General features: G+C 39.8%; 1 protein-coding gene across 2 annotated transcripts in view; it reads right to left on the bottom strand.

The window, feature by feature from the left end:
• Positions 1 to 19769, bottom strand: part of LOC124553740 (methylenetetrahydrofolate reductase) — a 108900-nt gene extending 89131 nt beyond the window's left edge. Inside the window, exons 1-2 of one of the 2 annotated variants that reach the window (XM_047127676.1) lie at positions 19688 to 19769; positions 18742 to 18916 (exon numbers count right to left, since the gene is read on the bottom strand). In XM_047127676.1, the coding sequence (XP_046983632.1) occupies positions 18742 to 18916; positions 19688 to 19697 (185 nt within the window). In that variant the 5' untranslated portion in view covers positions 19698 to 19769. Of the gene's footprint in view, positions 1 to 18741; positions 19124 to 19687 lie in introns of those variants that run through there. The other variant, XM_047127675.1, reaches the window with a different exon arrangement.
• Between the last annotated feature and the right edge of the window lie 7941 nt (positions 19770 to 27710).

The following is a 27710-nucleotide window of genomic DNA, read 5'->3' as shown; positions in this document are numbered from 1 at the left end:
GTCCCCCCCACCCAACAACAAAATAACGAAAGGAGGGAAAAAGTTTATCGCTTACTACACTTTCACTGTCCGTGCAATAAAGTTCAGCATCAAGCACGACAACTTAATTTATAACTGCTTTACTACTAACTATTTGGAAAATATTTTGCAGAGAGTGTCCACATATTTCGTTGAATGTACCTGAAAATTTATATCACTGCATGACACAGTTCAGGTGATACAATGTTTTATGTGAGGGAGTACGATTCTGTAAAGGATTGGGGGGTAGGGGTTCATTGGCAAAACACTACTGCATTTGAGTAATCTTCAAAGATCACTCGCACCCACACGACGACGTCTTCTCCTTGTTGAAAATCCCTACCTTTTGTCTGCCCGACGACCAGCATTTTACACAGAATTTTAAATCCCGACATAACATTTTTTTGTGACAGGCTCGTGGCAGTGTGCACGTCGACGTACGGGTCAAGACAATGTTTTCAGGTGTCCTCGATCTTTCGTCAGAATCCGGCAGCTTCCGAAAGTCGTAACCGATAGTAGGATCGTATCGGGACTCACGAGCCGAGTGACCGGAATGGCGACAAAATATTCTTCACGCAAGACTCACCGTTTAGGGCAAACGTGCAGTGTGCGAACGGACGGTGCTCTACTGTCTGCAGTTCCATTGCTACTGAAATGCTGGACAGACCAAAAGTGAATGACGTACACTGTACAATTAAAAGTTTCCAGACACCACTATGCAAAGTGGAATTGACCACTAGATGACATAAGAGCTGAACCTGCCAGTACAAGAGGAGGTGCAGAGTACTGTGTTGTGGGTACAGAAGCACTGACAGCAGAACATTTGGGGTAGGAGAGCTCAGTGGCTTTGAATGTGGAATACTTGTTGGATGTCACCTGACATACCTATCAGGGACATTGCAACTCCTCTAAAGCTGTCCACGTCAACTGTCAGTGGAGCATTTGTGAAGTGTAAATGTGAAGGGACAAACACAGCTAAACCAACACCAGGTAGGCAGACATGGCAACTTTCAAAAGTGAAAAATCAGGAGAATTTTAGCACTGTACTATTGTGAATTACAACACATCCCTGACAAAGTTCCAATAATTCAATACCTGTACCTGGCGCACCCATATCGTTTCGCAATTTCAGAATCGGGAAACATTTTGCGAAACAGAGGACCAGCGTGTCGGCACAGTTTATAGTCGAGTTATGCTCTACAATAAATGAGGTAAATAAAGCCTCGGCATTTGTCACAGAATCTAAATTTTGTGGTTTACACGAGAAGTTAAGTTTCTGGTTCCGTTCTACACAGTGGACACTCTCCTTGTGTTTTTTAGTTTGCACATGTTTAAGAATGTCGCATTTCCCGCCACGAGCCACTGAAAAGTCACATCTACATACACTACAAAATGCGTAAGTTTGTCCCTTCCTCGATTCACTTAAACGTGGAAACTCTTCCTTATACACTGCATCGTATTTCTTTGCCATTCTGCATGAAAAATAATCGACACCTCCACGATAGGCAGCCAGCAACTACTACAGAGTACACAAATTGTGCAGCAGATCCGAGAACACAATGGTCCTACGTTCTAGACAATGGTCTTGTAGCAATGGTGCCAACCCTGGTGCACCGTTTCCCCCTATATTGCACTTCAAATTCCCCTAAATAATTTGTCACACCGTCGGGTAAGCGAGTGGGAGGGGGGGGGGGGAGGGGGGGGAGGGGAGGGGGTAAAAGGGAGTCGAGAATGAAATTGTCGAGTGCGGAGGGGTGGGGAGGGGAGGGTAGTAACCCTAAATATTTTTCCCCCCTGAAACATTATCTCTCTAATTTCCCCCTAGGCAGCTCAATTCCCCCTAAATTTAGGGGGAAACCCCGTAAGTTGGCAACACTGCCTTGTAGACACAACAATGTTAATCACTTTGCTCGGAACAACTATCGACTACTCCTCGTCCACGATAACTTTACGATTGTGCCGGTGCTACCAGAAGCGAAGGAAATTGGCACTAGTTGAAAGATATTCATTCATCTCCGAACGCTGCCAACGATAAGTTCCTCACTTCCTCGTAGATACGAAGCGCGAGCTACGCCTACTGCCGCTCCCGACAGCCACCGCACCGATCTACCGAGTTAATATAGACGAGTAGCAGCCGTACCTTGTCATCCACCAATATATCAAAGGCGCAGGATTTTCAAATAGTAAGGAAAGTATTGAAACTGCTCTGAAAATCAGGAGATCGGTCGTCACGGTCGGGAGATCGGGAGGAAGAAGGAAAAATCGGGAGTCTCCCGCTTAAATCAGGAGAGTTGGCACGTCTGGGTAGGCATCACGTACCGTCAATGGGGGCTGCCGAACATTGTGGAGAGTAGTTGTACAAAGTTACGTCAAATCAGTAGGATTCACTGGTGAGTTTCAAAGAGCTACGAGCAGTGCAGGTACGATAATGACAGCACGTACGGAGCTACAAAGAATGGAGCACAATGGTCGAGCCACACATACAACACGTAAACGTGGAAAGATACGAACCCAGTTTACATCATCTCATACTGTGTACAGCAGAGGAACAGTTCAGATATTTCGGTCGTTTGTATCGGCACGAAGTGCACCAAATCTTAAAGCGGCATCTGTGAGCGATGATTTGTAGACAATCACATTCCTGAAATGGACTGACCTTCCCAGGCTGCCAGCACGAACGAAATGGAAGACCTCTGGGACGAGTTACAACGTCAACTTCACTCCGGACCTCACTGTCCGACACCACTACCTTCTCTGGTTTCAGCTCGTGAGGAAGAATGGACAGCCATTCTTGCACAGACATTCAGACACCTCGGTGAAAATATCCCCGGCAGTGTCGAGCCAACATAAAAGCGAAGGGTGGACACACCTCACAGTAACGTCCACTACTAGGTGTCCAGGTACTTTTAATGAGATTCTGTACTACTCAGCTGCTGTTTTATCTACTACTTCATACTGAGAATTTGTGTAATTTTATAGATTGCAGAGATCACTACCAGGCATCTGCATACTGGAAAAATTAAAAGCTTATTTTTAATATTAACATATGCTTTACATTCCCAGTCTGAATATTCTACGGAATGATAGGAGGAGTGGCCACTAAAGCACTATCTTACTTTAGTTTTGAATACTTGGTGATTTTCAATTTCCCATCATCTTTCAGCTGCCAATCTGTCATAGATATTTGCACCAGAATATAGTATTTCATTCTGAATCCAAGACAGGAATGCATAACCTGTATGGAAATATTTTCACCTTTAGTTTTGTTTGATGACGATGACGACGATGATGATGATGATGATGATGATGATGTTTGGTTTGTGAGGCGCTTAACTGTGTGGTCATCAGCACATGTGCCAAGTCCCAAATTTTAGACAGTCCAATTCTTTAATAATCCAACCTACCCACTGTCACGAATGATTATGATGAAATGATGAGGACAACACAAACAACCAGTCCCCAGGCAGAGAAAATCCCCAACCCGGACGGGAATTGAAACTCGAACCCCGTGATCCAGATCTGTGTGCGTGTGTGTGTGTGTGTGTGAATTCTTAAGGGACCAAACTGCTGAGGCCATCGGTTCCTAGACTTACACACTGCATTAACTAACTTAATCTAACTTACGCTAAGGACAACACACACACTCGTGCCCGAGGGAGGACTTGAACATCCGGCGGGAGTGGCTGCACAGTCCGTGACGTGGCGCCTCAAACTGCGCAGCCCAGTGATCCAGAGGCAGCGACGCTAGCCAGTAGACCACGAGCTGCGGACCTTCTAGTCTTGTGTTTTGCAATTCACTCTAAATTCATTCATTATTAACCATAATTAACATTAGGGAGTAAATGTATTGTGCCATTCCATGTGACAGGGTAGCATGACGATTAACATGTTTCATATTCCAAAATTAAATTTGCACTGAAACAGGAATACTTTCCATAACCACAAAATTTTATGGGCTTAAATGTAATTTTAGTGTAATGAAATTATAGAAATGTCCTTTAGTATTGAGTAAACAAGTAAAAATAGATGTGTGACAGAATGGGACTCAGACAGGATATAAAATACATCTGTTGTTACATAGCATACAAATTATACCCAACTGGATTCTGAAACTGTTCATGCATGAAAGGGACTGTGAACAGTTCAATCTGATTTTTTTAAATTTCCATCTGTTATTTTAATAATAAAACTATTCTTTCAAATGAACTAATGGGACTGGTAGAAAAATTTCATTTTAGCATGTTTTCTTTTGAAAACAAACATGAACAAATAAACAAATTTTACACTTTAACAAAAATATGCCAGCTTATGAAATGTCATTGATGTCAAAAACAGGGAATGAAAAATCTTTGTTGATGATCAATCTCAGGCATACTGAGAATTTTAAGTATATCACTTTCAAGGTAAATTTGTTAAAATAACTGAAGTGTCTGACACAGGTTTGCTAACTCGCAACCGAAATAGCCTTTCAACCTGAGGTAGATGTCAGGCTGTGTTACAGATAAGTATATGCCGTACTGAAGATTTCATATTCGCATTTGTTGGCTTCACCAACTCGCAACCCGTCAGTTGCCTTCCAACTCAGTTTCCGTTTGTGCACGCATGGCACCACATGCTACATCATTATGGAATGAAGCTGACATCTGGTATCATTAAGTCCAGTTATTCCAATTGTCTACACTGCTTTTCCTCAAGAGGTCACTTCTTGTGCATTTTTGACAACTGTTAGAATGTAAAAGGTTAATGAACTTTTATGTCCAAAATTTGTCAACAATGAAGGAACCCACATGAATATTTTTCTTTTCATCACTTGTTTGACTACTGACTTCATTACTTAGCATGTGCTCAGGAATCATTGTTGCTGTTTTCCCTCGAACACAGTTAAATTCAAAAGCATTTTTGATGACATAATGTTGTTTCTAAATAATTGTATAAGGAGATGTGTACAATGTGTCAGATATTGCATGAATATCATGAATAGATGCATCAAGACATGCTGTCCATCTTGATCCCTGAGACAACACATCACTACAGTTGCTTTTCTCTCTGTTTTTGGCAGTCTCATAAAGGAAACTGCATTTGTAACCTGATACTTTCCATCAAAAATCACATGCCATACCATTTGTTTGAGTTGCATTGATTTTCAGCAAAAGGAAAAAATAGGTTATTCTTCTCTAACTATCAAGAACATGACAATGTTGCCTTTGTATTTGTGATTTCACTTCCAATCGTGTACCTAATGAGGTGGCTACGCCAGTCTTAGTGCACTACACTCACATTCAGGAGGTGTGGGGTCTATTACCCGTCTGGCCATCCTGACTTGGGTTTTCCACGGTATCCCCTAGTTGCTAATGTTAATGCTGGTACGGTTTCATTTATTAGTCCAGAGCCGACACTGTGCCCTATCCTCGCCTAATCCTACCCTACTTTGTTTGTTTTATTTATGTATATTTCTGACATGTCCAATACTGTTGTTCTGAATGGTCTAAGGACAAATAAATAAATAAAATTAAAGCTCACAACCAACCCCATCAACTCTGCCTTTCCCATGAACTTAATACCTTGATGTATTAGGATAATATTATATATAATGTAATCACTTTAAGCACACTAGGCCAATTGTGAATTGAAGAAATGTGAAGAAAACTCGTAACTTAATAAATATCAGTCATTACTTAAGACATAAAAAATTTAAAATGATCTATTTTTATTGTCAGAAGAGAGTGTATAAAGGAATATTGGATGCTATAAATATTGCCACAACAAATAATAAATGTTTATCAATTCCTCATACACATTAATAGGTGAAAATCCTGACAGTTTATTACTTCACTGACTTTACAACATAAACTTAGTTGTTCAGGAATGAAGACCACAGTGCAACAAAGCATTCAAATATGTGAGTTTGGAAATATCACAACAGAAATATTTTACATTCCCCAACAGGTATGATAATTCTCACTCTAAACATACCTTGTTCAGTGAACAGTTTCCAATACAATTATCGCTAACATCTGCCATTTTAGTGATTTGATTAATGGGGCAGTACATTTCCTTAAATTCCAGGCATCAAATTGCTCCAACAGACACAATGAAACATTTAGAAAGGATTGTGAAAATTCTTGCCCGCATTCTTTGCAGCAGATCCAAGTTGTTCTTCAGTCTACAGAAAGTGATTCTATTTGGCCAATCACTCTGAAGGGCACGGAGTATCTGTTTTAATCTGTCCTGTTCAGAGATCCACAACAAGATCAGTTACAAATATGACTTTTGTCTCCCCAGATCTAAGAGGCAGCGCTGTGCGCCAAACCGTCGGTCTCCACCAGGCGTGCTTGTATGCTTTTTGTTATAACACAAAACTGGTTTAGTTTCAGTAACGGACTGTTGCGAGCCTTCATTTCTGGTCAACACATTTGGGGTTAGCAATTGTTGGTCGGTCGGTTTGGGGGAAGGGACCAAACAGTGGGGTCATCAGTCCCACGATCTAGGACGGCAGGAAGCAAGGGATGTACAACACAAACAGCACAATCCAGTCAACATGCAAACAAAGAGGGAAAAGGGATGTCAGGGCAGCAGGAAGAGGAAAGAACAAGAGGGAGGTGGGTGGAAACAGAGAGAGCAGGGGTGCCCCAGAAGCACTACGTGCTGTGGGGCAACGGCACTGCCACCTACCTGTCCCGACACCCACACACCATTCCAATCCATTATCACAATAGAAATGGGACAACACCGGGGAAGAAGACACGAGAAAAGGAGAAATAAAACAGCAGAACAGACCAGACAAAAATGTATAGAAAAGGCAGGGAGAATGTGGCCGGTGAGGATGCAAGGTCGAGGCTTCCAAACCAACGCCTATGCTAACTGAGGGACTAATTCCAGAGGAAGATTCGAAGACTTATACCAGAGAGTATGAACAACTTTCGTGAAGAAAACCGAGAACCGACATAACCACACGAGGAAGGTGGAGGGACATATTTAGTGTGAAGGGCCAAAAGGCAGGGACAATCCAGCAAAATGTGGATCACTGTGAGTAGAGCCCCCACAAGTACAAAAAGGCAGGGGGGAGGGGGGGGGGGCGCAGCTCACTGCAGAGTAAAAAACCACGGGTCAACCTACTACGGGCAATACAAAGACGGCAAAGGATGGTAGATTACTGCCAGGAGATGCAGAGGTAAGAACGCCACACAGCAGGAGTCTCTTCGATGATGCAAATTTTATTAGATGTGGGGGGGGGGGGGGGGGGCAGGCTCCCGAGAGGAGGCCCACAATTGAGCAAAAAGGGATTTGATGTAAAGCTGTAAAACTGCCTCCCAGAAAGTTCACTGCCTGGGATACCTAAGTGGCCAGAAACCTAAAGGAAGTCGACCAAACAAGCAGCATCACCAAGATGAGCAATAAGGCTGTGGATGGCACAGACCGCGGGGTGGCAGAAAAAATGGTGAGCGATAGCCTGAAGCCCACTCGTTGAGTCCATACATAAAAGCCCCCTCATCGAGTCCATACATAACAAAACTCGGGTAAGGGAAGAATCTTTAATAAAACAGAGAGCCCGTGGACGGCCGACAATTCCGCAGTAAACATTCCACACGTGGCAGACGAGAGATGACGTTCTGTGCCAACAGAAGATGTGGAGGTGTTAGTAACTGTTAGATCATCTCCGAGCTTCACTTGTGATGTGAAATGGGTCCGTGCTTAAAAGTGATCTTGATCAAATGGGTCCTCAGTAGATAGCATTCGGTATTCCTTGATAAATTCAATATAATGATCCAAGTTTTCCTATGCTTTTATCAGAGTTAGGGTTAAAATTCTGATGCTACAACATCCACTCCAATCTCCAAAGACCACTATAGCTTGCTCCTGCAACAGTTTCTGAAACAAGAGTAAGGACAGCCTTGGTGTTCAGAACATTAGATGCAAAATCTCCTTCATCTTCTGCAGCTATAGCACCAAGACCAAAACGGATCTTGATGACACTCTTCAGGTTGTGATACACTTCATTACCAATTTTCAAGGTCTCTGTAAAACTTCTCGCACCTGTCGGTAAGATCATAAATTCTCGCACAGCTAACTTGTTGTCGGCAAGGCTCCCACCCTTAATGACACTGGAAACTCGCAGGATTATTGGAAGTGATATAGGAAAGCTTTGGAATGAGACCTGCACGGATCACAAACTTAAGTATGGCTGATGCTCCAAAGGCAAAAAGGGGATATTAATGAACACATTCAGATGCACAATCTAATTAAAATTCAGTGGGAAAATTATTTTAAATTACAGTATAAGGACGTAGCAAAGGTGGAAATTGGAACTAGTCAACAAAGCACGGAAGATGACAACTAAATAAGGAAATATGCACTGCAGTAAAAAGACTTAAAAATAGAAAATCTCCATGGCCAGGCGGCCCATACAATTATTTAATTAAATACAGGGGACAGGAATTACATCAACAACTTCGTCCTTTTTAATAGTATCACAAGGGAAGGCAGGATACCAACAGAATGGAAATGAGATGACCAAGTATTCCATAATTACCAGAGAATTACATTGCTCAATACCACCTTAAAACTGTTAACATCAGTAGTTCGACAGAATGCAGCATCATATAGAAATAGTAAAACAGCAGGGATTCGGGAAAAACAGGAGGACAACAGATGCTATTTTCACTTTAAGGCAGACTGTGGAGAAAATCAAAGAGTTTAATAACCCAGCCTACCTGTGCTTTGTTGACTTGTCAAAAGCCATGAATTTAGTGAAAAATCAGGGAAGATATATATATATATGTAATAAAACAAGAATTAAAACACACGAAGGAATCACAGATGAAATTATACTACATAAAGGGATTAGGCAAGATGACTCATTACTCCAGTTCAATTTAATAACGGACCACACCTTTGATGACGTAAGGAAGATACTGGGCTATAAAATGGAAATAAAGTGTTAAATAATATATGTCACATTGATGATCCTGTACTGATAGCAAATAACGGAGATAATTTACAAACATTACTTCACCAATTTAATAGATATGTTAAATGTTACAGGATTCAAGGTAGCTTCTTACTTCTGCAGTGAAAATATGGGAAAAAAGAGGAGTTGCCACATTTGTTAGACACTGTTTTGATGCAAGAATATTGATATTAATAAATTTTGCTCAGAGCGGCACTTAGAAGCTTGTATGACAGCAGTAGTATTTCATAGCGAGTCCTTTACAGTAGTATGTATATACAGGGCATCTTCAGCAAACTTTAACCTCGTCATTAAAAAATCTGGAAGCTCTGTTGTTCCATCTCACAGCAAAAAGCAAAGAAATAGTGGTTGCTAGTGATTTTAATGTGGCTTTATTGAAAATCTCTGTCAGTGAACAATTATTTAATCAATAATAGTGTCATTCAATTGGATTCCTACCGTGAACTTTGCAACTAGGGTATCTAAATGCTCTGAGACTGCTATTGATAATATCATTGTAGCCAAATCTAGGGAATAAAGTCATATCACAAAACCAAACGTAAATGAGCTCTCTGATCATGACATACACCACCTTGTGTTAAATGTTGAAACTCGAGATGAAAAAAATTCTATTAAATCTTAGTGCAGGAGGATAATAAATCAGTCAAAAATTGAGAATTTTAGGAGATTGTTCAAACACATGAACTGGATAGATGTTTATAGTACTTCCAATTCACTAACAAAGTTACTTCCTCTTTTGAAAACTGTTTTCTGCAAAAGGTAATTCAAATGAAACAGAAGTTTAAAAATAAATCATGCTTTACACAAGGAATATAAAGATATCATGTGGTACAAAAAGGAGACTGTATCTACTATCAACAAACAGCTCTGATGTTAGCACTGTAATGCATCACAAAAAATACTGCAAAATATTGCAGCAAGTAATCCAGAAATCTAAGCAGCTTTATTATGAGAAAAAGATAATTACATCAGGCAACAACAAAAAAACTATCTGGGATATAGTGAGGACAGAGACAGGTGGGCCAAAAAAGGAAGAGGAAAAAGATACCTCCAAAAATAAATTAGGCATTGGTAACAAGTGCATATAGTGTTGCAAATCTCCTAAACAAGTACTTTTTTTCTGTTTCTGAGAGCTTAGGGTTATCAGGTTCTCACTCCCAAAGAAGTAACGTCCATCATAAAATCCTTAAAATCAAAGTATTCTAATGGTTATGATATGGACTGTGCGGCTGGTCCTGGCGGAGGTTCGAGTCCTCCCATGGTCACTGGTGTGTGTGTTTGTCCTTAGCAGTTAAGTCCCATAGGCTTTTCACACACATTTGAACATTTTTTTTTTTTGTTATGATAATGTATCAGCAAAGTTAATCAAAGAGCGCTCCTGCGAGTTAAGTTCTATCTTAAGTTACTTGTGTAATCAATCTCTTATCAAAGGATCATTTCCAGACTGACTAAAATATGTTGAAGTTAAGCCTCTTTACAAGAAGGGGTACAAAGAAATACCTTCAAACTATCGACCAATTACACTTTTGCCAGCTTTTTCAAAAATATTTGAAAAGTTTGTGTTCAAGTGTCTCAAGCATCTGACTGCAAATGATATTTGTCTAAGTCACAGTATGGGTTTCTTAACGGTTCTAATATAGAGACAACTATTTACACGTACAGTGAGGATGTACTTAATTCATTGGATAGCAAAGTAGAGGCTACTGTCATTTTCTGTGATCTGTCAAAAGCCTTTGTGTGAATCACAGCATTCTCTTAAGAAAATTAGAATATTATGGTGTTATCTAACTGTAAACAAAGCGTGTCTTGCAAAATACCTATGCAGTAAGCAATCAGTCTTCATCTGACTGGGAAATAATTACTTGTGGTGTTCCTCAAGGTTCCATCTTGGGTCCATTGCTTTTTCTTATGTACATTAATGACCTCTAGTCAGTTACTTTGCTAGATGCTATGTCTGTTTTGTTTGCAGATGACACGAACATTGCAATAGCAAGTCGAGTGCAGATTTCGAAATGGCTGCTAATCAAATTTTCACTGATATTCATAAATGGTTTAAAGCTAATTCAGTGTCATTAAACTTTGAAACGACCCACTATATCCCGTTCAGAACCTGTAAGCGATTTCCTTCTAGCATGTGTATAGCATATGAAGACATGCAGATAGAAGAGGTTGACAGTGTTATATTTACGGAATTACAACTCGATAATACATTCAGTTGGGAAGGGCATACCACAGAATTGCTGAAGCACCTAAATGAGTCAGTATTTGCAGTGAGAATGATGTCAGAGATAGGAGATATAAATATGAAAAAACTTGGATACTTTGCTTACTTTCATTTCATGTGGTCATATAGGACCATATTTTTGGGGTAACTCAACAAACCAAGCAAAAGTTTTTAGTGTGCAAAACCATGTAATAAGACTCATTTATGGCGTAAATTCAAGAACATCATGTAGAAACCTGTTCAAGGAACTTTGTATTCTAACCACTGCATCTCAGTGTATTTATTCCTCAATGAAATTTATTGCAAGCAATATATATCTATTTCCAACCAATAGCTCAATACACAGTATCAATACCAGGAACAAGAACAATCTACACAAAGACGTAAAATCTTGGCCCAAAACGGGGTCCAATATTTAGGAACACTGATTTTCAATAATTTGCCAGTAACCATTAAAAACTTGGTCTAAACAGAGCCTTAAAGACTTTTTGGTAGGCAACTCCTCCCACTCTGTAGATGACTCTTAACAGGGACTGTTAGACCAGCTTCGATAAAAACATCTGTTACATTCCAGTTTTGACAGCACTTGGTCACAACTTTTAAAGATTAGGTATTTTGTGTGTGATAAATTTATTAAAAGTGCAGAACTACATTTCACTTTGACTGTGTATTAATTCTTTAAATATTACCAGTTCCATGTTACTATAATGTATTCACCTATTTTGACAACCTTCTGACAAATGATAAGGGTAATGAGTATTATACTCAAACGTTTTACATTTTTTTATTTTACATTTTCTGACTTGTTCCACACCCATGAGAATAATTTCATTTTTGGGTCTATGGAACGAAAACTGACTCTAATCTAATCTAATAAAATAGGGAAGTAATGTAACATTGAAATCGCTTCTAAAAAAATCAGAGTATGATAATATTAAAAGCACTTGTACAATGCAAATTAAAAGTAGCTGGTGTGTAAATTGAACAAGTGATGAGCTTTAATTATCTAGGGACAGTTATCACCAGCTGTAGAGACTTAACCATGGAAGTGAAAAATCAAGTGACAAAGGTAGTAATGGTTGCCAGATGCCTGCAAAATACTGTATGGAGAAACAAATTTATAGCAACTGAGGGGAAAATAAAAATACAGGGTGATTACAATTAAAGTACAATTAAACTTTCAAACCACTATAGAATAAATACTACTTGTCAGAATGACATCAAATTGCAACGGAATGTTATCGGAGAAGCAGGAAAACATACGGCAGTAGAAAAATAAATAGTTACAAAATGTAGAAATAGATGGGGCTGTAAGCATCATAATTTAACAGTGGTCGAATACAGATGACAAATGAATCATACAACAATACCTAAGGTGTACATCTGATGTTAAATAAACTGTACTACTGAGTGTGCATGGGTGTACAGGTGTGATACTGTTAGTTACGTAAGCCCACACACCATGGCAAGGTCATATCACATTGGATGGGAAAATCCATTTTTAGTTGTCCTGAGGCAAAAACCACACAAAAAGAATCACTCACATCGGTTTTTAATCGTCCCGATGCCAAAAACCGCATAAAAAGCATCAATCACATCGGTTTTTAATTGTCCTGGGGAAAAAAACACATAAAAAGCATCTGTCTCATTGGCTTTTAATTGTCATGACGCCAAAAACCGCATAAAAAGCATCAATCAAAATCAAATCAGATTATTAATTTCCCTGTGCCTTCAATGCAGCTAAGTTTGCTATCAGAACGCTGAACACAACATCTTTCAGATAGCCCTACAGCCAGAGATCACACGGATTAAGATCAGGTGATTGGGACAGCCAGACTGTAGGGAAATGGCAGTTGATAGTTCTAGCACTTCCAAAATGGTGCTTCAGCAGCTGCTTAACTGTATTCTCAATCTACATCTACATCTACATCTACATTGATACTCCGCAAGCCACCCAACGGTGTGTGGCGGAGGGCACTTTACGTGCCACTGTCATTACCTCCCTTTCCTGTTCCAGTCGCGTATGGTTCGCGGGAAGAACGACTGTCTGAAAGCCTCCATGCGCGCTCTAATCTCTCTAATTTTACATTCGTGATCTCCACGGGAAGTATAAGTAGGGGGAAGCAATATATTCGATACCTCATCCAGAAACGCACCCTCTCGAAACCTGGCGAGCAAGCTACACCGCGATGCAGACCGCCTCTCTTGCAGAGTCTGCCACTTGAGTTTATTAAACATCTCCGTAACGCTATCACGGTTACCAAATAACCCAGTGACGAAACGCGCCGCTCTTCTTTGGATCTTCTCTATCTCCTCCGTCAACCCGACCTGGTACGGATCCCACACTGATGAGCAATACTCAAGTATAGGTCGAACGAGTGTTTTGTAAGCCACCTCCTTTGTTGATGGACTACATTTTCTAAGCACTCTCCCAATGAATCTCAACCTGGTACCCGCCTTACCAACAATTAGTTTTATATGATCATTCCACTTCAAATCGTTCCGTACGCATACTCCCAGATATTTTACAGAAGTAACTGCTACCAGTGTTTGTTCCGCTATCATACAATCATACAATAAAGGATCCTTCTTTCTATGTATTCGCAATACATTACATTTGTCTATGTTAAGGGTCAGTTGCCACTCCCTGCACCAAGTGCCTATCCGCTGCAGATCTTCCTGTATTTCGCTACAATTTTCTAATGCAGCAACTTCTCTGTATACTACAGCATCATCCGCGAAAAGCCGCATGGAACTTCCGACACTATCTACTAAGTCATTTATATATATTGTGAAAAGCAATGGTCCCATAACACTCCCCTGTGGCACGCCAGAGGTTACTTTAACGTCTGTAGACGTCTCTCCATTGATAACAACATGCTGTGTTCTGTTTGCCAAAAACTCCTCAATCCAGCCACACAGCTGGTCTGATATTCCGTAGGCTCTTACTTTGCTTATCAGGGGACAGTGCGGAACTGTATCGAACGCCTTCCGGAAGTCAAGAAAAATAGCATCTACCTGGGAGCCTGTATCTAATATTTTCTGGGTCTCATGAACAAATAAGGCGAGTTGGGTCTCACACGATCGCTGTTTCCAGAATCCATGTTGATTGCTACATAGTAGATTCTGGGTTTCCAGATATGACATGATACGCGAGCAAAAAACATGTTCTAAAATTCTACAAGAGATCGACGTAAGAGATATAGGTCTATAGTTTTGCGCATCTGCTCGACGACCCTTCTTGAAGACTGGGACTATCTGTGCTCTTTTCCAATCATTTGGAACCCTCCGTTCCTCTAGAGACTTGCGGTACACGGCTGTTAGAAGGGGGGCAAGTTCTTTCGCGTACTCTGTGTAGAATCGAATTGGTATCCCGTCAGGTCCAGTGGACTTTCCTCTATTGAGTGATTCCAGTTGCTTTTATATTCCTTGGACACTTATTTCGATGTCAGCCATTTTTTCGTTTGTGCGAGGATTTAGAGAAGGAACTGCAGTGCGGTCTTCCTCTGTGAAACAGCTTTGGAAAAAGGTGTTTAGTATTTCAGCTTTACGCGTGTCATCCTCTGTTTCAATGCCATCATCATCCCGTAGTGTCTGGATATTCTGTTTCGAGCCACTTACTGATTTAACGTAAGACCAGAACTTCCTAGGATTTTCTGTCAAGTCGGTACATAGAATTTTACTTTCGAATTCAATGAACGCTTCACGCATAGCCCTCCTTACGCTAACTTTGACATCGTTTAGCTTCTGTTTGTCTGAGAGGTTTTGGCTGCGTTTAAACTTGGTGTGGAGCTCTCTTTGCTTTCGCAGTAGTTTCCTAACTTTGTTGTTGTACCACGGTGGGTTTTTCCCGTCCCTCACAGTTTTACTCGGCACGTACCTGTCTAAAACGCATTTTACGATTGCCTTGAACTTTTTCCATAAACACTCAACATTGTCAGTGTCGGAACAGAAATTTTCGTTTTGATCTGTTAGGTAGTCTGAAATCTGCCTTCTATTACTCTTGCTAAACAGATAAACCTTCCTCCCTTTTTTTATATTCCTATTAACTTCCATATTCAGGGATGCTGCAACGGCCTTATGATCACTGATTCCCTGTTCTGTACATACAGATTCGAAAAGTTCGGGTCTGTTTGTTATCAGTAGGTCCAATATGTTATCTCCACGAGTCGGTTCTCTGTTTAATTGTTCGAGGTAATTTTCGGATAGTGCACTCAATGTGTGGAGTTGTCCGCCATCTTTCATAAAAATGATCGCATCCACACATCTACGCTGTTGGAGAGCTGGAGCAACGTGCTTGCGCAAAAGACACTCGTAGCACTTACCAATGATGGTACAGGTAACAGGACCAGAAGCACCTGTCTTCGAAAAAATATGGCCCTACGATAAATGATGCCATAAACCCACACCACAAAGTGACCTTTTCAGGATGAAGTGGTACTGGCTATTTTCTGTTGCCCATATTGACAGTTCTGTGTATTGACATATCCTGTCAGATGGAAGCGGGCTTCGTATGTCCACAAAATCTTCCACGGCCAATCACTGTCCACTTCTATGCGAGCAAGAAATTCCAAAGCAAAAGTTTCTCTTGCTGGCAGGTCAACACGAAGCAACTCGTGCAAATGGGTAATTTTGAATGGATAGCAAAGAAGGATGTTTCGTAGGATTTTACACACCGTGCTCAGTGTTCGGGCAATTCTCCACGCACTACACGTTTGCACACCACCACTCGTCTCCTCCTGCTGTGGCCACTGCTTCCACTGACATCGAGTCAATTCACTGTTTCCCTCTACCAGAATGCACACCAAAAGAGCCCGTCTTTTCGAATTTCCAAATCATTTTCTCCAGACCCACAACAGTCAGCGGACCAACACCTTTTTTCAAACCCTTCAGTATCCGGAACTTCTGCAGAGCGACGTGTGCACAGTCATCATTCTTGTAATACAGCTTTACAAGCGGAGCACGATCCTGCATTGAGACAGTCATGGCGAACGTCATGGATGCGAAAGGAGGAAAACCCGTGTACCTGGTGTATTTATATCAACTTCATGGGTCGTGACAGGTGTTTTCATTTATGTATTCTGATGCATGTAGCACCATCTATTGATCAATTTTCACACTATTTTTTTTCTGCCATACGTTTTCCTCCTTCTCCGATAATATTCTGTTGCAATTTGACATCATTCTAACCAGCGGTGTTATTTCTACAGCGTTTTGAAAGTTTAACTTTAATTATAATAACCCTGTATATGAAACAACGATACATCCTTTTACAACACATGCAGCAGAAATCAGAGCAGAAACAAAAAAGAAAAACAAAAGCTAACGGCAGTGGAAACAAGGATATTAACAGATTCAAGGAGCAACCATGTGGGACAAAAGAGCAAATGTGCTGAGAAGAAGAAAGCTGGCTAGGTCTGCAGCGTGTCTGTACAGGGGAACAACCTCCTTAGCTGCTCCTGTTTGCATACTGCAAGCAAGACACCCAGGATAACATTAGCACCCAATTTATCATTTTTATCTGTTCCATCTAACTTCAGTAAAAATTTGTCGATTTCCTTCTGCTGGGTTGCTTCAAAATTCTGTTTTGATAGCTCTGACCATTTGATTTAATTGATGTTATCAACATCTTTCTTTACTCCCTTATACAGGTAGTTTTTTTTCCACCATCTTGAAGTTCCAGTGCTTTGTGGCCATATGTGCTAGCCCCTGATACGAATTTACGTCAAGAGTTGGCTTTCCTCTGGAGTTAAAGATCTAGTATACATGGCAGTTCTTAAACGACATCATGAAAGAAAAATTCCATTGAAACTTACAGCATAGCACTGTTTTTAAGTTTATTAAAATAGTAACTTGAAGTCAATTAAAAGCAGAGAATAATTAATGTTTTTCTGAGTGTCTTCAAACTAGCTGTGCTGGAATGGGACAAGCTATAAAAAATGAAATTACACATTAAATTTTTAAATTACTAATTATTTGCATGTGACATTATTTATCTTGGTATTTCTTACTTATAACACATCCTTGTACTGAATATATGCTTATTATGGTATTTTTAATAAGATAAACTTTTATGTTTTCCGGTGATGGAATAGGACAATAAAACTAACATTTTTTGATTGTATTAACAGGTATGTGTGCATTATACCACAACAATTAAATTTTATGTACCATATTGGGAATAGATATACTAAAAAAAGAAAAAAATTAACCACAACATATCTTAGGAAACTTGCCTTCTCAAACTGTTTTTCAAAAGTTTCCTTCCATTTTTTGATCCACATTTACAAAACAATTACTGTTTTCCCATGCAGGGACTACATTTTATACTGTGTATGCAACTTTGAACTCTACTGCCATGCACTCACCTACAATGCTCAACCATTTTAATTTTTTGGTGAGTTTGTTTTCACTTCTGGTGGAATGACCAAACTGGCAACTAAGCGTAAGAATTCCACAGCACTGAAGAGACTTCTGCAATGTGTTTTGTTATTGACTTTACATAACATTCTCACTGCACACTTCTCTAGAATACTTTTTCCACCTTAGTTGTATTTCCCAAAAGGCCATGTCAAAGGAAAATACTGAGTGAAAGTATTCAGGTCAACATAATGGGAGATTTCTAAGTGCAAAGCAGCCATATCGGTAGGTGCCATCTCAGTTCAGTGTACTTCCGCATGCTCAACAGCTTAAAGCCCCAGCCAGGGTCTACCAAATGATCTCTACCTATGGTGTCATGCCTGTCTGTGACTCAACTCTCCTCTGTATGGTAAGTACCAATTTATCCTTCACATAATACTGTCATCATTCCAGCCTGGATTTTCCATTGTTTGATTCTGATACCTGTAAGTCATATTTATTCATTTGGAATTGCATAATGTCGCGGTAACTATATGGAGTTGATCTATTATAAGACTTTTCAATTATTCTCCTGGCTGTCTCCAATATGGAAGGGTTTGGTCCTTTACCTGTAAACTTCACTCAAGAGGATTTGTCTAGTTACTACATTCAATTATGAGGGAAAACTGTCCTCATATGGCTCTCTAAAAACATGGTATTTATATACAGGCAATGACTATTTATTCAGTTTCACAAAAGTTCAAGTTGTTCATTTTTATGACACTGCATATACTACCGTATTTTCATGTCATGTATTTTGTCACTACTGAGGCTATGTTGATTTACAACAAAAGGGTAAAAACACAGAAATCTTGTATAACTATCAATAATGTTATGCGACATTTTTTTGCCGCAAATTAAAAATTATTTGCATTTGCTTTTCCTGGAAAACAACACTATCATGCAACTTACATTCATGCACACACTCTGAATCGGTGTAAAGGCCTAAGATAATTATGCATAAAATTATGATGGCATAAAACTACTCAAAAAATAGACGTTTAAATGATCTCTGTGGTATCATTATCTAAGTAACAGGCATTTAATTTTGTCTGCTGTATGAAGTTACCCACATTGCAAGTAAAACTTGTCTAAGAAGTAATTACTGCTAGGAACAAACTATTGAAAATACCTCTTCACTAAGTGTTGGAAATCCTTTTCGGATTTCGCTGGCGATATTTCAAACGAATATGACGGTTTCTTTTGTTCTGTAATCCGTTTGATCTTCTCTGCGAAACTTTGCTGTTCACGTTCATTTCTGGTGAGTGGCGTTTGATGGTTCGAGAGCTCCAGTTTACGATCACCGTCTGCCAAATTTGTAGCATTCGTTAAATCACAATTCGAGAGCAACAGTTCTCTCATTTTCTATACCCTTTCCAACATAAAACTGCCGGAAATGTTACGTAAGAACAAATCAAGCGAAGAAAAAAAAAACTGTTTGCTACGGACAAAAATTAGGCCTTATCGGTAGAAAATTGTAGAACACTATTATATAAATGGTGAAAAGACATGGTTCGTAAACGTAATCAATATCGGCACTGCACTAACCTCATAAAATGTGAAGGTTATGGGCTTTCGATATGCAACTATTAAGATGTTGAGAATTTTTTTTTGTCATAAATAGGGATTTCAGTTAAAATGTTCTCATTAGTAAAGGTTTCTCAAAACACGTGGAATTATATTGAAGTGATTTAATTCCGAATGAAATGAGACAAGCCTCTAAGTAATTAATATATTCTACGATTCACATATTTATATATGGTCTATACTATAAATGTGAAAAGACGTTTTTCGAGAGCCATGCATTTACTATGAAAGTTAATATTGAAATGAATACTGCATATTGCCATCATGGCTTTCTCATTGGAAAAAGACAATGACATTCGATGTACTTCTACATTTTGAACAAAAATCATTAAGTCCAATGACAGTTCAAACCACCCGCTAGCTCAACTTGCACTCTTGAAATTGGATTATTGGGCTTCGTAACAATTGACAATATACAGTAGGGTAGCCAACCTTGGAATGCAACACCTTCGAGATAGACGTCAACAGGCAACATAAACTCGCACACATCCCCCTTACCATAACACCGGGAGATCAATTGCCCTCTGGAAACAGTCTACTGGCTCACTGCCACGTCAGCTAGCTTGACAAAAACGGTATAGAGTTCATTATCTATTTGAGAGGCCTCTACAGAACAGTGATCCAGACACGGCAACCAGAGGGTCCGACGTGGCTCTCAATTTTGTCAGTATGCTCTCGGTTTCTTTCGAGCAATGGCGGGGCATACCTCCTATTCTATCAAAAAAGAAGCAATCTGCCACTGTACTGGTAGAATTGTTATATGCTTATTATCAGGAAAAAGAAATATGTGGAAGAAATGATTACTTACCGACAACAGTTTAGTTATATGACTAACAAACAGGAATCGTGAAGATATTCGTTATCATCTGAGGATGGGCAACGACAGTTCATTACATTGTTACGTTTGGTGCCTGTACTGACCGTGAAACAGGGAAGTATCATGAGACAAGCATTTGCTGCTGAAGAACGACTGGTCACCGCTTAACGTCTCCGTCTACATCCATACTCTGCAACCTACTATGAATTGCGTGCCAAAACATACTTCCATCTGTACCAATTGTTAGGGCTTCTTACCGTTCCATTCACGAATGAAGTGCGGAGAGAATGTCTGTTTAAATGCCTCTGTACACACGGTAATTAATTTGATCTTATCCTCAACATCACTACAAGAGCAATCGTAAAGTGTTGTCGCATATTCCTATAGTTGTCATTTAAAGCCAGTTCTGGAAATTTTGTTGTTATGCTTCCTCAGGATAGTTTCCGTCTTTATCTGCCAGTTAAATTTCTTCAGCATCGCTGTGACACACTCCCACGGATCAAACTAACTGCTGACCACTTTATAACCCTTCTCTGCAAACTTTCAGCATCCGCTGTTAGTCCTACTTCGAACGGGTCAAACTAATTCAGCAATATTTTGAAACGGGTCGCACAAATGATTTGTCAGCTATCTCTTTTGTCGACTCATTGCATCTCCCAAATATTCAACCCATAAACCGAAGTTTGTGGGGTGTTTTACTTACGATTTAGTCCGTGTAAAGCCCGGTCCACACGCAACGATCTGTCTGCGCAGACATCGGCGCAGATGTCTGTACATGCAAAAGATCGCTGCAAATGTGGTGTGTTCACACGACACAAACCCCAATCTACTACTCGCCCGCCATCTGTCGGTGTAGAAAAGAAATATCAGTGGCAAGCGACTACGCTCCCCGAAAACGTCAAAATTTAATTCAGTCATTTTGAAAAGTAGAAATGGAGGAAGTTCTGTTGTGGTCTGTGTTCGCAACTTGTGTTGCAAAAAACATTCAGACCAACCGCAGGAAACAGAGAAAGCGGTCAAAATGGTGCAGACAGTGGCTGCTAAAGCGAAAGCAGTTTTGTCACGTAAATTTACTGCGAGAGTTGCAGGGCGAACCTGTTTTGTTTTACATAACCTCGTGTTCCATTTCCTCGCACATTGACACTCCAATTTCATCTTCAATTGTACTCCTGCTTGGTCTTGGCGTTTCTTGATCACTAAGAAAGCCAAGTAGATCAAAATACCATAACGTTGGCTGGTATACTTGATTTACTCCTACATTAGATCTTCTAGATTTCTGAACTTTGGATAACTCTTTTCGGTAAACAGTTCACTGACAGACTAATTTACTTGACTTGCCTTCATGAACTCATCTTTCAGGAAAGCGTAAATAGCTTCACATGTGTTGGGTATTATTTCACTCAATGCTTGTTTCGATATTGCAGAAGAAAATTCCAAATCATTGTAGCTCCTTCCTGTTGCTAGGAATCTTAATGTTACTGCCAGGCGTTCATGAGGAGAAATTTCCCTTCTCATACAAGTATTTTTCTCATAATATGAGGGGTTACATGCTTTAAGAGATAATTATAAGTTTCGACATCCATCCGCAAATAATTTCGCCAGTTCGCAACGAAATTATTTTTTTATTACCGTTTCTCTGTTTGCCGAGGCGCCAACTGCCCGCAATTTTTCAATTAGAGCATTGTATGCTGCTGTCTTTTTGTCTCGGTCACTATATTCTTTACTTTTAATCTTCCACAAACATGGGTGGTTTCTGTATATTTCAATGAATTCACTTACAAACTCTCGAGAACACTGACGAGTATCAGCCATTTTAATGCCCTGTGCACACAAATACAAACACTAGACTGAGCAAACAGCTGTTTCGCGCCAGATTTGCGACGATCTCCTGTCCACACGCTCCAACTTGTCTGCGCAGATGTGGTTTGAACCGACAGATTTGAGAGGTTTCGCTCAAACCTCCAACTCCAACTTCCAGGTTTGCACACACCTCAGGTTGGTGCAAATCTTCTGTTCACACGCAACGATCTGTCTGCGCAGATGTGATGTGCGCAGACATTTGCGCAGACAGATCGTTGCGTGTGGACGGGCCTTAAGTATTCCATTTCATATCTCTACACAAAGTGCTACACCCAGGTATTGACCGATTTCAACTCTGTTTGTGCTCCGAACAAGAGCATTTTCCCGCTTGTTCAATTTCTTTCCCTGCTACACCAGTGTGTGCCATTTATACAGTATAAAACGTATTCTCTAAAAACTGAAAGTAAAGTTTTGATAGTTTGTACTTCGATGCATTTACAAGCTTTGACATATATATAAACAACAAATAGGTACGCAGAATATAAGGTTAACTGAAAATCGTCTCCCATCCAATGCAAGTTTGCTTTACAATACTTTACATAACAATGTACAACATTTTTAGGCTACTCCCACAGTATACCAAAAAATGCAGTGTTTGCTTTATTTGCAAGTATAAAGAATTTCGTGTGACAAAATAATTATTGTACGCCGCCAGGTAGCACCATCGAATACTTTCCAGGTTAAGACAGCCTGTATAGAGGTGAAGTGGATATTAAACAGACACATCACGTAATAAAGTTTTATCGGTGAAAAAATAACGACTAAAAACATGGTTTGGTGCCCTCAGTGACCTTGCAAAGACCCCAGCAGCTTTGCCATTTGTTCACCATGTCAGTCAAAAATACGTTTACGCCTCAGACAGGATATGATGTGCAACTCCAGTACGTTTGAACCTCTGAATCTTAGTTACGAATAGTGATACTGGGAAAATGTTTCAAGCTTCCCTGAGAACGTAATCTTCAGAGCATACGGCAAAAATTTGCTATGGAAAGAAGTTATTAAAATAGCCATCGCTACAACTGATACTTTTAGCACCCAAACCTCATGGTTTCTCGGATGTATCTTCATAACGAATACATTTTTTTTCGAAAATGAGAAAATAGAGTGTCCAGTTCAATGCTTAAGGAATACACATGTAGAATTGGAGCTGTTTGCTATACTTAGTTATTTAGGTAATTGCGTCCTGTGGTGCAAAAAAGACATTTCTTTTTGCATAGGTACAATAAATTTGAAGCTCTGGATTGTGGAAACAGATAATGATGTAGAAAAAAGTTTCCAAGTTCCCCGAGAGTATCATCTTAAGAACATATGGAAAAATTTGAAGATCTGACACGAATAGAAATTATAGAAATGGCCATCCCCACAACTGATACCTTTCACATCCAAAAGTCATGGGTTTTTGAGATTTCTCAGGAACCGTCTATGAAAAAAAGGCGCTTTTATGTCGTCTAAGGTTCACCCTAGGCCATACCTGAAGCAAAGCCACCCACTGATTTGCTCAGTTTTCCTGGGCTGGAGGAAGTAAATGATGTTTCAATTTTGGCCCTGTACTGCAGGATAGTTACAGTGTGTCCATTCTTCCGATAAGAAGAGAAAATTTCATTACTACGAGGGCTATTCAAAATAATGTGTACAGACCGATATTGTCTGCATCGCCATTAACATAAAATGTGAACAGCAAGGATCCCAACACACTTGCTTGAGGCACCTCTGATGTCTACATCTGCCGATTAATCTCCATCCAAGATGTGATTCTACCATCCTCACTACCAAAAAATCGTCAATTCAGTCACCGTTATCAGTCAATACTCCATACGATCGATAATAAGCATAAATGTGGTACTGGACTAAATGTTAGACACATATCTATGATTTAAAACATGGGCGTAATCGTGACTGCAGCCTTGTGAGGTTCAGGAACTTCAGGACGCGGAAAACCCCTACAGAAATATATGAGACGTATTTTGTTAGAATATTGTCATTAACATATAGAAAATTTTCACTATTAACACTGTACAGTTAGTGGCTTTGCTGATGATCGAGGCTATAACAAATTTATTCCTTCATGCCTTGAAATAGGAGATTAGTGTTTAAAGTCCCGTCGACAACGAGGTTGTTAGATATGGAACACACGCTCAGGTTAAAGAGAGATGGGGAAGGAAATCAGCATGCCCTTTCAAAGGAACCATCGTTGCATTTACTTGAAGCAATTTAGAGAAATCACAGGAAACATAAACCTGGATGGCCAGATGCGGGTTTGAACCTTAGTCCTTCTTAATGTGAGTCCAGAGTGTTAACCACTGCTCTCTCTCTTGAAAGACAGAGCACAGTTTGCACTACTTACCGCTGTGTGCCCGCCCCATATTATCATGACTGTTGTGCTCGCCAAGCCACCACTTGACACGTTTGGTCTCGACGTGTAGCCTGTGGCAGTTATCCACTTGCAAATCTTAGATGCACTGATTCATTGTTCAGACTCATTGGCGCAAGTTTTTTTCCATGGAATGTTTGTGGTAGGCCATGTAGCCCTGCCTTGCAAGGAATCATTACATTTCAAGGAAAAATGCAAGCTGAAAGTTGAGTCATCTGCTGCACTGCTGAAAAGAAACTGTTTATGTAAACTACATCTACATTTTAGCGTTGCTACCTCTGGATCACGGGGTCCCGGGTTCGATTCCCGGCCATGTTGGGGATTTTCTCTGCCCAGGTACTGGGTGTTTGTGTTGTCCTCATCATTTCATCATCATCATCATTTGTGAAAGTGACTAGATTGGATTCTGAAAATAAAATTGACCATGTAAAAATTGGGACTTTGTACAGGAGGTGATGATGGCGCAGTTGAGTGCCCCACAAACCAAACATCATCCACATCATCATTGTCACACATCTACATTTACACCCACACTCCGCAAACCATCCCTTCGTGAGTGATATGTAGGGACTATAGTATATTCATAGAGTAATCATTTAAAGACAGTTGTTGAATCTTTATAAATAGACTTTCCCAGTATAGTTTACCTCTGTCTTCAAGAGTCTACCAGTTCAGTTCTTTCAGCATCTCTGTGACACTCTCAAATAAATTCAACAAACCTGTGACCATTTGTGCTGCCATTCTCTGTATATGTTCATTATCCCTGTTAGGCCTATATGGGTCCCACACACTTGAGCAGTATTCTAGAACCATCATATAACACACAGAACTGCAGACAATCTCGAAAAACTGTCTACTGTAATGACTAGAATTATGTCCAGTATCAACTTGTACATTATACTGCATATGATCAAAGAACTAAATAAATAAATAAATAACCAGTTGTACAAGTGATTTGTAATCAGTCTTCCTTGTAGACTGTTTGCAATTCTACCAATTAACTGAATTCTACCACCCACTTTACCTATGACTGAGCCTAAGTAATCATTCTATTCCATATTCCAATAATGTGTTACACCCATGTATTTATATGAGTTAGACGATTCCAAATCTGACCCATTGATGTTGTGGTCATAGGATACCACGTTTCTTTTTCTTTTTCGTTTTGTGAAGCACAAAATTTTACATTTCTGAAAATTTAAAGCATGTTACCAATCCTTACACCACCTTAAAATCTTATCAAGATTTGATTGAATATTTATGCAGCTTCTTTCAGTTAGTACTTCATTGAAGATAACCGCATCATCTGCAAAAAGCCTAATTTTACTATAAATAGCGCAGTTACATCCCTGATCGAAGTAGTTTTTATCCAAAGTCTGCTGCCAACAGTCGAATGGTTAGCATCACTGGCTTCAGGTTCAGGAGAAGATGGGTTCGATTGCCAGCACCTCCTCGGAGTTTTATGAACTAAGCAGGTCTGGAATGGGGTCGACTCAGTCTCGTGAGGCCAACTGGAGAATTACTTGAATAAAGAAGCAATGGCATCATTAGGATTCTTCTACGGGCAGTAATGGCTAGAGGGATTGTTGACAGTCCCACAGTCTCAGATCGCTCCTCGTGCTGCCTTCGAGGCACTGTCGGCCAGCCCTTTTACATGATAGGCTTTCTTGTCTCAATTGACCACTCGAGACAAGTGAGTCTACTGCAGCGCCCCTGGCATTTTATTCGCGTACTGAGTCTCGTGTGTTTGGAGTGGTCATTTTCGTTTACACATCAGCGCCAAAATTGCCTATGTTGTTGTAGGTATCTGTTGAGAAGTTCGCCATGTGAACGGTGCAAGTGAGGTTATGACAGACTATCATTTTTACGGGAAAGTAGAAATACCATAGCAAAATATTGGAACAAGCAGTGATAATAGAGTTTCTCCACAGCAAAATTTATAGTGAAAACTCTTGTCAATGACTGTGTTCTAAATTCTTTACACTCATATGAACTGAAAGTGTGGGAAACTGCCATCCAAACATTTCAGAACATACAAAAAATTAAAGAATATCCAGAGCGCAGTAAATAGCGGTTTTCTCCTTTATCCTTTACAGACTGTTTTCTTACTGAGTGTCAAATAACTTTAAAAATTATTTTTCTTGTCGAAGAACTCAGACCTTTTTAAGTTAAAATAACTTTCATTATTTCTTACATAGTTTATGTTTTTCTGTAATAGGTAAATAACTTTGTAGTTTCTGATATTTTGCCTATCTTGTAAAGACAACGCTAGTAAGAAAAAATATTAGGATCTTATGTAGCTTTTCAGTGTGCCACGAAAAGAAAGCACACAACATAATAAAGATTAAGGAGACACCAAAGCACAAAATCCATTTGTATAACAGGAGTAAGCTTAGCCAGAGTAAGTTAAGCTGGGTTTACACACGCAACGAAAGTATCGCCACAAGTCAAGTCATTCTGAAGTGGCGCTGTGAGCTACCGTTCACACAGGACGCCACAAATTCTTCGTAATTGCGCAGTTTGCAAAATGGCGTCACCTGTCTCAGCTGATTAAACGGCTGTACATATTACTAAATAAGATGTTTTGGAAACATAATAAATGTAAATTATTACTTACCAAAGTGTTTCTCGTCTCTCTTGTCTCGACTATATGTTTTAAGAACCGGTCTGCAGCTTCAAACAAAGCAAGGCTGGGTGTATAAATACCGTCTGTAGACGCACCACTCTTAATTGATTTCAGTACTTTTTTATGTTCATTCATGTAAGCATTTTGGAAGCTTCGAATTTTAATTATGTTGCAGCTACATCAATTCCAAGTACATATTCACGCATACTGTTTACTATTTCAATTAATGCAGCATGTCTCAAATTTTGTAGTTCCAAAGGCATTCTCGTTCTTGATACAGCTCCAAGAATCTCATAACTGTCGCTGTTGACCACTTTTTCGACATATTAATAACAAACGCACAAACAAAAGCACTAGCTGCGAACGAATGCGCATTAGAAAGGTTTGAATCCAGCCGCGGGGTAGCAATCGAATGACGTTATTCCATTGTGGAGAAGGCAAAATGGCGCAACAAAGTAGAACCAAGTTCAACTTTTTTGGCGTGACAAAAGTTGCGCTTCTTAAATGGCGCCACCGAAAACTAAGAGTTCACACATGCAACTACAAAGCAAGTGCAGTTCGCCATTAGCAGTGGCGATACTTTTGTTGCCTGTGTGAACCCGGCTTTAACTTCCGATTCTAGCAGACGATGCCGAAATCCTTTTTTTCTACGTATGCTTAGTGTGCAGTATACTCCGAAATTTAGAACTCCACACTCGGGCATTATCGGTAGATCATTGGCGTGGTAGACACGCTCGGGTTGCAGTTGCTTGCTGATTTAGACACGTGCAAAAAAGGTTCACACACTTTGAGTGGTCGATTTTGAGCAGAAAGTCGCTCATGTAAAACATGCTTTAGGGT

Source organism: Schistocerca americana, chromosome 11 (assembly GCF_021461395.2).
Source record: "Schistocerca americana isolate TAMUIC-IGC-003095 chromosome 11, iqSchAmer2.1, whole genome shotgun sequence".
NCBI lineage: Eukaryota > Metazoa > Arthropoda > Insecta > Orthoptera > Acrididae > Schistocerca > Schistocerca americana.
Note: the sequence above shows the minus strand (reverse complement) of the source record. Positions and strands in the feature narration are given on the sequence as shown.